Consider the following 14,639-nt stretch of genomic DNA (forward strand, 5'->3'; position numbering starts at 1 on the left):
GGAAAATTGGAATACAGTAAGAATGAGCCTAAAATCACGTCTGTGCACACCCTGCTAAGCAATACAACAAGCAGAGAATCGAACACCACAAGGTTACTGCACGTTAGGGTCAGAACCATCCTGATCAAAATGGAAATGATAGCATTTACATTGTTGAATTAACAGCAACTCCAGACAATTACATGGAGTGAAATCCTTACCCTGCTGAATTAACAGAAACTCTGCAGTTACACATCTTTTACTTTGACGAGTAAATACTAGTGAGCAACCCTTACCCCGCTGAATAAGCAGGAATTCTGTACAGATGCACAGCAAGATATACCATATGTGGATTTCTGCTCATTAGGATAAGGATTGTTGAACACTAACTAGTTATGATAACATGGTTAAGCAAATATGTCTTTTGAATAATTCAATTAGGGAGTGTTAAATGACTGAATCTTATGAAGTTTCCCAGCATGTTCTGCACACACAGGTTCAGGTCAGTACCTTATAATTGTTGGGGTTGTAGGTAAGCGCGTTTCCTAGATGCTCAAAGGCTTTCTTGTATCTTCCGAGCTGCAATCCAGAAACACATGGTATTGTTGGTTGCCATTTTTACACAAAGTCTTAGTCTTGCGTATAAACAGACAAAGTGATGGCGTCGTTCCCAGGACACAGCTCGCATTGAACCTCTGTATACACAGCAAAGGGATGACTGAAATCGTCAGAACAAAGCCAGATAGAAGATTGATCAGAGCAATAAAATCATCTTTCATAACCAGAGTGAGAGGGCACACACTGAGCTGTGTGCGCGGGGGGGGGGGGGGGGCACAGTGAGCTGTGTGTGTGTGGGGGGGGGGGGCACTGTGAGCTGTGTGTGTGTGTGTGGGGGGGGGGCACTGTGAGCTGGGGGGGGGGGGCACTGTGAGCTGTGTGTGTGTGTGTGGGGGGGGGGCACTGTGAGCTGGGGGGGGGCACTGTGAGCTGTGTGTTGGGGGGGGGGCACTGTGAGCTGTGTGTGTTGGGGGGGGGGCACTGTGAGCTGTGTGTGTTGGGGGGGTGCACTGTGAGCTGTGTGTGTGTGGGGGGGGGCACTGTGAGCTGTGTGTGTGTGGGGGGAGGGGAGGGGGCACTGTGAGCTGTGTGTGTGTGGGGGGGGGCACTGTGAGCTGTGTGTGTGTGGGGGGAGGGGAGGGGGCACTGTGAGCTGGGGGGGCACTGTGAGCTGTGTGTGGGGGGGGGGGAGGGGGCACTGTGAGCTGTGTGTGTGGGGGGCACTGTGAGCTGGGGGGGGCACTGTGAGCTGTGTGTGTGTGTGGGGGGGGGGCACTGTGAGCTGTGTGTGTGGGGGGGGGGGAATGTGAGCTGTGTGTGTGGGGGGGACACTGTGAGCTGGGGGGAGGCACTGTGAGCTGTGTGTGTGTGTGGGGGGGGCGCTGTGAGCTGTGTGTGTGTGTGGGGGGGGGGGGAATGTGAGCTGTGTGTGGGGGGGGGGCACTGTGAGCTGTGTGTGTGTGTGGGGGGGGGCGCTGTGAGCTGTGTGTGTGGGGGGGGGGCACTGTGAGCTGTGTGTGTGTGTGGGGGGGGGGGGAATGTGAGCTGTGTGTGGGGGGGGGGGCACTGTGAGCTGTGTGTGTGTGTGGGGGGGGGGGGAATGTGAGCTGTGTGTGGGGGGGGGCACTGTGAGCTGTGTGTGTGTATGGGGGGGCGCTGTGAGCTGTGTGTGTGGGGGGGGGGGAATGTGAGCTGTGTGTGGGGGGGGGCGCTGTGAGCTGTGTGTGTGGGGGGGGGGGAATGTGAGCTGTGTGTGGGGGGGGGCACTGTGAGCTGTGTGTGTGTGTGGGGGGGGGCGCTGTGAGCTGTGTGTGTGGGGGGGGGGCACTGTGAGCTGGGGGGGGCACTGTGAGCTGTGTGTGTGTGTGGGGGGGGGCACTGTGAGCTGTGTGTGGGGGGGGCACTGTGAGCTGTGTGTGTGTGGGGGGGGGCACTGTGAGCTGTGTGTGTGGGGGGGGGGGCACTGTGAGCTGTGTGTGTGGGGGGGGGCACTGTGAGCTGTGTGTGTGGGGGGGGGGGGCACTGTGAGCTGTGTGTGGGGGGGGGGGGGGCACTGTGAGCTGTGTGTGTGGGGGGGGGGCACTGTGAGCTGTGTGTGTGGGGGGGGGCACTGTGAGCTGTGTGTGGGGGGGGGGCACTGTGAGCTGTGTGTGGGGGGGGGGCACTGTGAGCTGTGTGTGTGGGGGGGGGGCACTGTGAGCTGTGTGTGTGGGGGGGGGCACTGTGAACTGTGTGTGTGTGTGGGGGGGGCACTGTGAGCTGTGTGTGTGGGGGGGGGCACTGTGAGCTGTGTGTGTGGGGGGGGCACTGTGAGCTGTGTGTGTATGGGGGGGGCACTGTGAGCTGTGTGTGTGGGGGGGGGCACTGTGAGCTGTGTGTGTGGGGGGGGGCACTGTGAGCTGTGTGTGTTGGGGGGGCACTGTGAGCTGTGTGTGTGTGTGGGGGGGGGGGCACTGTGAACTGTGTGTGTGTGTGGGGGGGGCACTGTGAGCTGTGTGTGTGGGGGGGGGCACTGTGAGCTGTGTGTGTATGGGGGGGGCACTGTGAGCTGTGTGTGTGGGGGGGGCACTGTGAGCTGTGTGTGTATGGGGGGGGCACTGTGAGCTGTGTGTGTGGGGGGGGGGCACTGTGAGCTGTGTGTGTATGGGGGGGGCACTGTGAGCTGTGTGTGTGGGGGGGGCACTGTGAGCTGTGTGTGTATGGGGGGGGCACTGTGAGCTGTGTGTGTGGGGGGGGGCACTGTGAGCTGTGTGTGTATGGGGGGGGCACTGTGAGCTGTGTGTGTGGGGGGGGCACTGTGAGCTGTGTGTGTATGGGGGGGGCACTGTGAGCTGTGTGTGTGGGGGGGGGGCACTGTGAGCTGTGTGTGTGTGGGGGGGGCACTGTGAGCTGTGTGTGTGGGGGGGGGCACTGTGAGCTGTGTGTGTGTGTGTGGGGGGGGGGGCACTGTGAGCTGTGTGTGTGGGGGGGGGGCACTGTGAGCTGTGTGTGTGTGTGGGGGGGGGGGCACTGTGAGCTGTGTGTGTTGGGGGGGCACTGTGAGCTGTGTGTGTGTGTGGGGGGGGGGGCACTGTGAGCTGTGTGTGTGGGGGGGGGGGGCACTGTGAGCTGTGTGTGTGTGGGGGGGGGGCACTGTGAGCTGTGTGTGTGTGGGGGGGCACTGTGAGCTGTGTGTGTGTGTGTGGGGGGGGGCACTGTGAGCTGTGTGTGTGTGTGGGGGGGGGCACTGTGAGCTGTGTGTGTGTGGGGGGGCACTGTGAGCTGTGTGTGTGTGTGGGGGGGCACTGTGAGCTGTGTGTGTGTGGGGGGGCACTGTGAGCTGTGTGTGTGTGGGGGGGCACTGTGAGCTGTGTGTGTGTGTGTGGGGGGGGCACTGTGAGCTGTGTGTATGGGGGGGGGCACTGTGAGCTGTGTGTGTGTGGGGGGGCACTGTGAGCTGTGTGTATGGGGGGGGGCACTGTGAGCTGTGTGTGTGTGGGGGGGCACTGTGAGCTGTGTGTATGGGGGGGGGCACTGTGAGCTGTGTGTGTATGGGGGGGGGCACTGTGAGCTGGGGGGGGCACTGTGAGCTGTGTGTGTGGGGGGGGGGGGCACTGTGAGCTGTGTGTGTGGGGGGGGGGGGGCACTGTGAGCTGTGTGTGTATGGGGGGGGGCACTGTGAGCTGGGGGGGGGGGCACTGTGAGCCACGGCCACATACGATGATGAGCACGTTCCATTTATTGATTCTTGATTTTCCCCAGGGCTCACAAACCAGTCGCCTCGCTGATAATGAATTGCTTTATAATGGTTATTTACAGGAAAGAGAGTTTGCACCGTCTTCCCGTCCCGTTACGTGGGCCGGGCCGTTACGCGGGCCCGTACCATTACGTGTTCTGGTTTGTGACACAGGCTGTAACATTACCTGCAGGTACAGTAACCCCAGTGTAGTCAGGAGCTCAGCATTTTCAGGAGAAAACCTACAAGGAGACGACAAGTAGTGACGTTAAAGGCTCTGCTTCAGTACTTTACACTTTCACTCCGTGATGTTCCAGGACAAATTCATTTTAATTTCTCTCTGTGACTTGGTGGTTTCCCGACTCCCCCTCACTGTACTCCCCCTGCCCCCACAAGCCCCAATCGGTGAACAGCCTTTGGACTTCACCCGCACTGCACAATTCTCTCCTGAACCTCTCTGTCTTGCTGTTCTCTCGAAACCCTCAGGACCTCCAGAAACGTACTCCTGTGACTGCTCCTCGGGTCATCACCCCCTCCTCCCCCCCCCCCCGCGCTCCGAACATCTCCCCCACTTACGGCCGTGTCCACTGCTCACACTGCGCTGCGTCTGGGGTATTTCCTTACTGAAAACCCACTCAGTAAATGTGAGTCATTGTGCTGCTAATGGTCTCCCTGTAAATAATCATCACTCTTCACACTTTGATTTAACCTTTACGGTACAATACTCACTCCACCGCCGCCTTGTACGTTTCAATGGCACTTTCGGTATTCCCCTCCAGGAGGTGCAACTTCCCCAGCACCATGAAGCTCAGATCATGCTTACTGCTTCGTAAAGCACAGTTCATGTGATCCTTGGCCTGGGAAGTAAACATAAATTGTCACCGTCACTCTGGGACAATCTGGGTTCAACTATTTAGATTAAGAGAGCTGCTGTCTTGCATAGAATCGACGCACAGGAACAGGCCATTCGGCCCAACTGGTCCCAGTCGGTGTTTATGCTCCACACCAGCCTCCTCCCGCCTTACAGCAGTTATCATGGGCGACTTTAATCTACATAGAGATTGGGCTAACCAAACTGGTAGCAATACAGTGGAGGAGGATTTCCTGGAGTGTATTAGGGATGGTTTTCTAGGCCAATATGTCAAGGAACCAACTAGAGAGCTGGCCAACCTAGACTGGGTGTTGTGTAATGAGAACGGATTAATTAGCAATCTTGTTGTGCGAGGTCCCTTGGGGAAGAGTGACCATAATATGGTAGAATTCTTCATTAAGATGGAGAATACAGAGTTAATTCAGAGACTAGGGTCCTGAACTTAAGGAAGGGTAACTTCGATGGTATGAGACGTGAATTGGCTAGGATAGACTGGCGAATGATACTCAAAGGGTTGACGGTGGATAAGCAATGGCAGACATTTAAAGATCACATGGATGAACTTCAACAATTGTACATCCCTGTCTGGCGTAAAAATAAAAAGGGCAAGGTGGCTCAACCGTGGCTAACAAGAGAAATTAGGGATAGTGTTAAATCCAAGGAAGAGGCATATAAATTGGCCAGAAATAGCAGCAAACCTGAGGCCTGGGAGAAATTTAGAATTCAGCAGAGGAGGACAAAGGGTTTAATTATGAGGCGGAAAATAGAGTATGAGAGTAAGCTTGCAGAGAACATGAAAACTGACTGCAAAAGCTTCCATAGATTAGTGAAGACAAATGGTCCCTTGCAGTCAGAATCAGGTGAATTCATAATGGGGAACAAAGAAAGGGCAAACCAATTGAATAAATACTTTGGTTCTGTCTTCACTAAGGAAGACACAAATAAACTTCTAGAAATACTAGGGGACCAAGGGTCTAGCGAGAAGGAGGAACTGAAGGAAATCCTTATTAGTCAGGAAATTGTGTTAGGGAAACTGATGGGATTGAAGGCCGATAAATCCCGATAGTCTGCATCCCAGAGTACTTAAGAAATAGTGGATGCAATGGTGGTCATTTTCCAACATTCTATAGATTCTGGATCAGTTCCTATGGACTGGAGGGTAGCTAATGTAACTCCACTTTTTAAAAAAGGAGGGAGAGAGAAAACAGGGAATTATAGACCTGTTAGCCTGACATCAGTAATGGGGAAAATGTTGGAATCAATTATTAAAGATGTAATAGCAGCACATTTGGAAAGCAGTGACAGGATCGGTCCAAGTCGGCATGGATTTATGAAAGGGAAATCATGCTTGACAAATCTTCTAGAATTTATTGAGGATGTAACTAGTAGAGTGGACAAGGGAGAACCAGTGGATGTGGTGTATTTGAACTTTCAAAAGGCTTTTGACAAGGTCCCACACAAGAGATTAGTTTGCAAAATTAAAATACATGGTATTGGGGTAATGTATTGACGTAGATAGAGAACTGGTTGGCAGACAGGAAGCAAAGAGTAGGAATAAACAGGTCCTTTTCAGAATGGCAGGCAGTGACTAGTGGGGTACCGCATGGTTCAGTGCTGGGACCCCAGATATTTACAATATTAATTAATGATTTAGATGAAGAAATTGAATGTAATATCTCCAAGTTTGCAGATGACACTAAACTGGGTGGTGGTGTGAGCTGTGAGGAAGATGCTAAGAGGCTGCAGGGTGACTTGGACAGGTTAGGTGAGTGGGCAAATGCATGGCAGATGCAGTATAATGTAGATAAATGTGAGGTTATCCACTTTGGTGGCAAAAATAGGAAGGCAGAATGTTATCTGAATGGTGACAGATTAGAAAAAGGGGAGGTGCAACGAGACCTGGGTGTCATGGTGCATCAGTCATTGAAAGTTGGCATGCAGGTACAGCAGGCGGTGAAGAAGGCAAATGGCATGTTGGCCTTCATAGCTAGGGGATTTGAGTATAGGAGCAGGGAGGTCTTACTGCAGTTGTACAGGGCCTTGGTGAGGCCACACCTTGAATATTGTGTTCAGTTTTGATCTCCTAATCTGAGGAAGGACATTTTTGCTATTGAGGGAGTGCAGCGAAGGTTCACCAGACTGATTCCGGGATGACAGGACTGACATATGAGGAAAGATTGGATCGACTAGGCTTATATTCACTGGAATTTAGAAGAATGAGAGGGGATCTCATAGAAACATATAAAATTCTGATGGGATTGGACAAGTTAGATGCAGGAAAAATGTTCCCGATGTTGGGGAAGTCCAGAACCAGGGGTCACAGTCTAAGGATAAGGGGTAAGCCATTTAGGATCGAGATGAGGAGAAACTTCTTCACTCAGAGAATTGTTAACCTGTGGAATTCTCTACCGCAGAGAGTTGTTGAGGTCAGTTCGATAGATATATTCAAAAGGGAAGTTAGGTGTGGTCCTTACGGCTAAAGGGAGTATGGAGAGAAAGCAGGAGTGGGGTACTGAAGTTGCATGATCAGCCATGATCATATTGAATGGTGGTGCAGGCTCGAGGGGCCGAATGGCCTACTCCGGCACCTATTTTCTATGTTTCCTCATCTCACTCTGTCAACATATCCTTCTATTCCCTTCTCCCCCATGTGTTTATCCAGCTTCCCCTTAAATGCATCGATGCTATTCGCCTCAACCCCTCCCTGTGGCAGTGAGTTCCACATTCTCACCGCTCTCTGGGTAAAGTAGTTTCTCCTGAATTCCCCATTGGGTGTTTTAGTGACTGCCTGATATTGATGGCCCCTAGCTTTGGACTCCCCCACGTGGAAACATCTTCTCTGTGTCTACTCTATCGAACCCTTTCATTATTTTAAAGACCTTTATCAGGTCAGCCCTCAGCCTTCTCTTCTCTAGAAAATAAGAGCTCCAGGCTGTTGAATCTGAAAGGTATATCCTCTCAGTTCTGGTATCATCCTTGTAAACCTTTTCTGTACCCTCTCCAGTGCCTCTCTATCCGTTTTATAATACGAAACCAGAGGTATGTCCAGTACTCCAAGTGTGGTCTAACCAAGCTTCGATACAACTTTAACATAACTTCTCTACTTTTCAATTCTATCCTTTTGGAAATTAACTTGGATCGCTAATTTTACTTCAGCCCCCAGACCACGCACTGGGATACGAGCATGCCAACACATGGCAAAGAGGCAGTTTCTCCAGCCTTGCACGCAACTCATTCCTTTGCCCAGGATCATCCTTGTCACTCTTCTCTGCACCACATCCATGGCTGAAATCTTCCCCTGATGCATTGATAATCAAAACTGAAAACAGTATACAAGTTGCAGCGTACAGACACTGTTTCGGATGACATCCACCAATTAATCCTCTACTAATCTAACAATATAATTACATCCCCAAAAACTAGACTGTCAGCATCCTACCTTGCTACTTCATTAGTACATTGGCCCAAAGGGAAACAAATTCTCATTATTGCTAATCTTCTTCCCATCCAGTACTGAACATGGATTCTGTGGGGACCTTCCATCTGCGACAGGCCAGCTGGTTGTACAGTACACAGCGCTGGCTTGGCCATAATCCAGTGCCCAAGATATTAACAGAAGCTTTTCTAGCTCAGCCTCCCGTTCAGGTCGAGTTCAGATCACTCATCTCCCTCCTGTCCTGATGTAAAACCTGTCCCTCTCTATGATGGAAGCCGTCAGTTCCTTCCCCTTGCTCTAGGTGGCAGTGTAGTCCATAAGTTAACTATCTGAAGTAGATTGTTTCTCTTTAAATAAGCCGTCCGATTTTAGAGCATTCAACAACAACTTGCATTTATATAGCGCCTTTCATGTAGCAAAACATCCTATGGCTCTTCGCAGGAGTGTTAGCAAACAAAATTTGGTACTGAGCCACACAAGGCAATATTAAGTCAGATGACCAAAAGCTTGGTCAGAGGTAGGTTTTAAAAGACTTGCATTTATATAGCGCCTTTCACGACCAGCTAACGTCTCAAAGTGCTTTACGGCTAATGAAGTACTTTTTGGAATGCAGTCACTGTTGTAATGTGGGAAACACGGCAGCCAATTAGCGCACAGCAAGCTCCCACAAACAGCAACGTGTTAATGACCAGATAATCTGTTTTAGTTATGCTGATTGATAAATATTGGCCCCAGGACACCGGGGATAAAAAGCTCCCTCAGCACTGTACTGGAGTGTCAGCCTAGATTTATGTGCTCCAGTCCCTGGCGTGGGACTTGAACCCACAACCTCTGACTCAGAGGCAAGTGTGCTACTCACTGAGCCAGAGCTGACACTTTAAGGAGTATCTTAAACTCAACCTTCTAAACTCAAGGGAAAACAAACCAGGTTAATGCAAAGGGAGCTTTACTCTGTATCTAACCCCCTGTACCTGCCCTGGGAGTGTTTGATGGGACAGTGTAGAGGGAGCTTTACTCTGTATCTAACCCGTGCTGTACCTGCCCTGGGAGTGTCTGATGGGGACAGTGCAGAGGGAGCTTTACTCTGTATTTAACCCCATGCTGTACCTGCTTGAGAGTGTTTTATGGTGACAGTGTAGAGGGAGCTTTACTCTGTATCTAACCCCCTGTACCTGCCCTGGGAGTGTTTGATGGGACAGTGCAGAGGGAGCTTTACTCTGTATCTAACCCCGTGCTGTACCTGCCCTGGGAGTGTTTGATGGGACAGTGTAGAGGGAGCTTTACTCTGTATCTAACCCGTGCTGTACCTGCCCTGGGAGTGTTTGATGGGACAGTGCAGAGGGAGCTTTACTCTGTATCTAACCCCATGCTGTACCTGCCCTGGGAGTGTTTGATGGGACAGTGTAGAGGGAGCTTTACTCTGTATCTAACCCGTGCTGTACCTGCCCTGGGAGTGTTTGATGGGACAGTGCAGAGGGAGCTTTACTCTGTATCTAACCCCATGCTGTACCTGCCCTGGGAGTGTTTGATGGGACAGTGTAGAGGGAGCTTTACTCTGTATCTAACCCGTGCTGTACCTGCCCTGGGAGTGTTTGATGGGACAGTGTAGAGGGAGCTTTACTCTGTATCTAACCCGTGCTGTACCTGCCCAGGGATTGTTTGATAGGACAGTGTAGAGGGAGCTTTACTCTGTATCTAACCCCCTGTACCTGCCCTGGGAGTGTTTGATAGGACAGTGTAGAGGGAGCTTTACTCTGTATCTAACCCCCTGTAGTTGCCCTGGGAGTGTTTGATGATGACACGGGGTGCCAGAAATAATTGTTGCTAACTTTGCTCGAAAACCATAATTTTGTCTTCTTCCCCAAGTGTTTAATACTGCAGAGAAAATGTCCGTTGATTCCCCTGATTTCCCCACATTGCAACAGTGACTACACTCCAAAAGTACTTTGTTGGCTGTAAAGCACTGTGAGACATTCAGTGGTCGGTGAAAGGCGATATATATAATATATATACACACACACACAAGTCTTGCTTTTCTTTGTTCTAGCACTCATCTTGATGAGCACAAAATGATTCACAATAAAAATATTCCCCAAACTTTTAAGAGTTGTATCATGTCGTTACCTTCTCGAAATTCTTCAAGTGCATGAAGCAGACTCCCAGATTGTGGCTGATCTCCTAAATCGATGCAATTAGAACAGAGGTCAAACTACACGGGGAAGAATGAAGGCAAAAAGCTTTCTTTTACAGTGTAATAATTTGGAACACAAGGTCTATCATCAATCACAAAAACCACTTCCATTCAAACCGCGAATGAATGCACTCCAGGTTTGGACCAGACTGCAATGTGTCATTTAGGAGTGCTCACCCAGCAGGAGTTGTCACATTCTTTCCACAACTTGATTAATACCATTTTGCTGATGTAACCTACCCAATCCTTCTCATTTAATTTAGCAGCTTCACTGTAAACTTCAACTGCTGCCTTGTGCTTGCCAAGCAAGAACCTAACGAAAGAGCAGAATATTCAGAGGTTACCTTCCACTGAGAATGAACGAGAGGCATTCCGCTGCCAGCATTTCTACAGCAGATTTAATGTATTAAATTCCCAAAGCACCTCACAAAGGCAAAAACTGATGGCAAGCAGTGATAGAGTTAGGGGATTGACAGCATGGTCAAAGGTTGGAGAGGAGAGATGGAGCAAGGAGAGCGCGGGGCTAAAGTGCTGAAGGCTTTGCTACTGGTGGGGCGGAGTCGGGGTGGAAGGGAATACGAAGGCGCCAGAGGAGTGAAGGGCACACGCTGGTTCGCAGGGCTGTCAGAGGTTGCAGAGGCTGGAGGGCAGAAGGCGACAACAGGATCTGCACACATGGGGGAGCGGGGGGCGATGGGGGGGGGGGGGGAGCTGGGGGCAACGGGGGGGAAGCGGGGGGGAGCCGGGGGCGACATGGTTTTGGACAAGTTGCTGTATAACTAGTAAGCCAGAACTTGAGAAGCCAGCATGTAACGTTTGTAAGTCAAATCACTGGTATGGCGATAATTATTTAACTGCTTATTTGTAATTTACAGAGCAGTCACATCCTTCATTCAGTATTTGAAGGCTGTAATGCTGGTACCTGAATTGTCTGAGTTCCCACAGACCCTGGAATACTCACAGTGATCGAGCCACTTGTTTCAGGTTGTCCACATTCTGAGGGTTCAGGATCGCACAGCTCTGAAAGAGCTCAAGAGATTCTTGAATTTTTCCTTCCAAACGGAATAGCAGAGCTGAAACAGAGTCAAGACATCACTTCGCAAACTCATGTCAGGATTTACACGCACCTTACGAGCGGCCAGATGGGATCACTGGGTTGCTTGAGTGTTGGGATCAATACCAACACCTTGCGCAAGATGGTAAGTGACTAATTGGCCAGATTTGCCTTGGTTGTATTACTCAGTCTGACCTTCTAGTTGGATCAAGAATAATCACTTGCAAACAGTAAGACCTGCTTTCTCGAGGGTGGGTACAGTAGTATAATGATTCCAATACTGCCCCAGCAACCGGCAGCAAGCCAAGATTCAATAAATCTGCTCATTTGTGGGCTGCCGTCAGAGGAAAATGACCAAGAAAGATGCTCAGTTATCATAAAGTTCCAAGTGATTCACAAATGTCCTTCAGGGAAGATAGCCTGCCAGTCACCCCAACCCAGTCTGGACCACACACGGGTCCAGTCCACACCATGTACGTCACTCAATGCGCACTGAAGTGGTTGAGCAAGGCTGTTGTGTAGAGATGGGCAATCAATAAGGCCTTGCCTGTGTCACCCGAATCTGAGAGCAAAATATCAAATCTAAACTCATTCCTCAATGTTGCTATTGTAGAAATAAAATTAAAATCATGCGGCGAGATTAACCCCTCACCACCCCCCCTGCACTCTACCCCTCCCATCCACCCACTCCCTCACCACCTCCCCTGCACCCCACCCCTCCCCGTTTCTCCCCCTCCTCAGACTACAAGTAACTTCATACAATTTTAAATATTGCGCGGGGTCCCCATGTTGCTTTGCCGCCTTACCTTGTACATAGACAGCGTATTCACACATCCCCTGGGTCTCCTGCAGCTGCTCTTTGATTATCGCCTGCAAAACAATTCACAGCAATTGTTGGTGGTTCTGAGCCCAATATCCCATGGTGCACGAGCGTTCACTGCTCCAGGAGCACGGCAAAGTCATCCCAGCAGCAGTCGGCGCTGGCTCAATAGTGGAAACGCTCCCCTCGCACAGGATAGCAAGAGTCACAGGAAGACTGAACACGGTGGGAACAGGGCAGCTCATTATCCAACAGCCTCGTGCCAAGCATTGCACTCTCATTTCTGAACAAGCACCTGCATTTTTACACTCGCACACTTAAGCTCACTGATATATTTTGTCTGAAACAGAACATATGAAGAAATCTGTGGGCCTCAAGCCTTCAATTCCCAGCAGGTTTGGCCACACCTTGTACCTTGAGCACTTGGCTGAGTTTTCGCCCATGTAAAGTTTTCCTCAGGTTGGGAGGTTTGAACTCTTGACCGAGCGTGTGCCTGTGTCTGCGGTTGCAGGGTTCCTGTGCCGTTAGCTAAATACGGGCTCACCTTGCACGTCCCATAGTCCTTCCTGATATAATGCAAATGGATCAGCCAGTTTCGTCTCTCCAGGATGGGAAGCTCTGGTGCTGCATGGAGAACAATATTCAGAGATCATTGACAAAGCACCTTTACCCACATATCGCCTCACTGACAGCCACTGCCTCTCCTTCCTGACCAACCTTCCCTTCAGAAAACAGACGTCTAAAAAGAATTAGGAGACTCAGTTCAACTGTGAACACATGGTGCAGACTGAAGATGTCTCATCATTACAGCTGTAAAATGATTCTGTTGGTGTAGCACATTGACACAGTGACAGCAAAGAGCTGCTTCCACAGACACACAGTGTGATGCAGCATGTCATTTGGTACAAATTATAGTCTTAGCTGAAACATGAAATCCAAAGATTAGGGCGCTGTCTCAAGAGCTCTCAAGATGAATAATAAAGCTAAGATCCCCTACATAAGAAGATTGCCCATCTCATGCTGACTGATGGGGTGTGTCCACTTTATAAACTGGCTGCGAGGGTCCAATGTGAAGTGCGCTTGAGGTGAATCAACCCAGTAACTAGTGGGTGCAGGCCCACAGCTCCTTTGGCACCAAATGGTCGCATCTGTTGCAGATGCATTGAGGAAGGCGTCATGCTGCTGAATGGGGGGGGGGCGGACTGATTATCAATCATTAGGCAAAGGATTCTTATATAAAACTTCCATATCCTCAGGCCATCCCAAAGCACTTCACAGTTAAAAAGATGACTTTTGAAGTGCAGTCGCTATTATGTAGCATCCCCGCTGGGCAGGCCACATCGTTCACATGCCAGATACGAGATTCCCAAAGCAAGCGCTCTACTCGGAACTCCTTCACGGCAAACGAGCCAAAGGTGGGCAGAGGAAACGTTACAGGGACACCCTCAAAGCCTCCCTGATAAAGTGCAACATCCCAACCGACACCTGGGAGTCCCTGGGCAAAACTGCCCTAAATGGAGGAAGTGCATCCGGGAGGGCGCTGAGCACCTCGAGTCTCATCGCCGCGAGCATGCAGAAAACAAGCGCAGACAGCGGAAAGAGCGTGCGGCAAACCAGTCCCACCCACCCCTTCATAGAAACAGAGAAACATAGAAAATAGGTGCAGGAGTAGGCCATTCGGCCCTTCGAGCCTGCACCGCCATTCAATAAGTTCATGGCTGAACATGAAACTTCAGTACCCCATTCCTGCTTTCTCACCATACCCCTTGATCCCCCTAGTAGCAAGGACTTCATCTAACTCCTTTTTGAATATATTTAGTGAATTGGCCTCAACAACTTTCTGTGGTAGAGAATTCCACAGGTTCACCACTCTCTGGGTGAAGAAGTTTCTCCTCATCTCGGTCCTAAATGGCTTACCCCTTATCCTTAGACTGTGACCCCTGGTTCTAGACTTCCCCAACATTGGGAACATTCTTCCTGCATCTAACTTGTCTAAACCCATAAGAATTTTAAACGTTTCTATGACGTCCCCTCTCATTCTTCTGAACTCCAGTGAATACAAGCCCAGTTGATCCAGTCTTTCTTGATAGGTCAGTCCCGCCATCCCGGGAATCAGTCTGGTGAACCTTCGCTGCACTCCCTCAATAGCAAGAATGTCCTTCCTCAGGTTAGGAGACCAAAACTGTACACAATACTCCAGGTGTGGCCTCACCAAGGCCCTGTACAACTGTAGCAACACCTCCCTGCCCCTGTACTCAAATCCCCTCGCTATGAAGGCCAACATGCCATTTGCTTTTTTAACCGCCTGCTGTACCTGCATGCCAACCTTCAATGACTGATGTACCATGACACCCAGGTCTCGTTGCACCTCCCCTTTTCCTAATCTGTCACCATTCAGATAATAGTCTGTCTCTCTGTTTTTACCACCAAAGTGGATAACCTCACATTTATCCACATTATACTTCATCTGCCATGCATTTGCCCACTCACCTAACCTATCCAAGTCACTCTGCAGC

General features: G+C 50.4%; 1 protein-coding gene across 2 annotated transcripts in view; it reads right to left on the reverse strand.

The window, feature by feature from the left end:
- The window catches only part of bbs4 (Bardet-Biedl syndrome 4), a 35,196-nt gene that overhangs the window by 10,502 nt on the left and 10,055 nt on the right, over positions 1–14,639 (reverse strand). The window contains exons 4-11 of one of the 2 annotated variants that reach the window (XM_070864096.1): positions 12,668–12,747; positions 12,110–12,173; positions 11,211–11,322; positions 10,490–10,562; positions 10,183–10,236; positions 4,481–4,608; positions 3,939–3,993; positions 490–558 (exon numbers count right to left, since the gene is read on the reverse strand). In XM_070864096.1, coding sequence (XP_070720197.1) covers positions 490–558; positions 3,939–3,993; positions 4,481–4,608; positions 10,183–10,236; positions 10,490–10,562; positions 11,211–11,322; positions 12,110–12,173; positions 12,668–12,747 — 635 coding nt within the window. Of the gene's footprint in view, positions 1–489; positions 559–3,938; positions 3,994–4,480; positions 4,609–10,182; positions 10,237–10,426; positions 10,463–10,489; positions 10,563–11,210; positions 11,323–12,109; positions 12,174–12,667; positions 12,748–14,639 lie in introns of those variants that run through there. The other variant, XM_070864097.1, reaches the window with a different exon arrangement.

Source organism: Pristiophorus japonicus, chromosome 21 (assembly GCF_044704955.1).
Source record: "Pristiophorus japonicus isolate sPriJap1 chromosome 21, sPriJap1.hap1, whole genome shotgun sequence".
NCBI classification, from domain to species: domain Eukaryota; kingdom Metazoa; phylum Chordata; class Chondrichthyes; family Pristiophoridae; genus Pristiophorus; species Pristiophorus japonicus.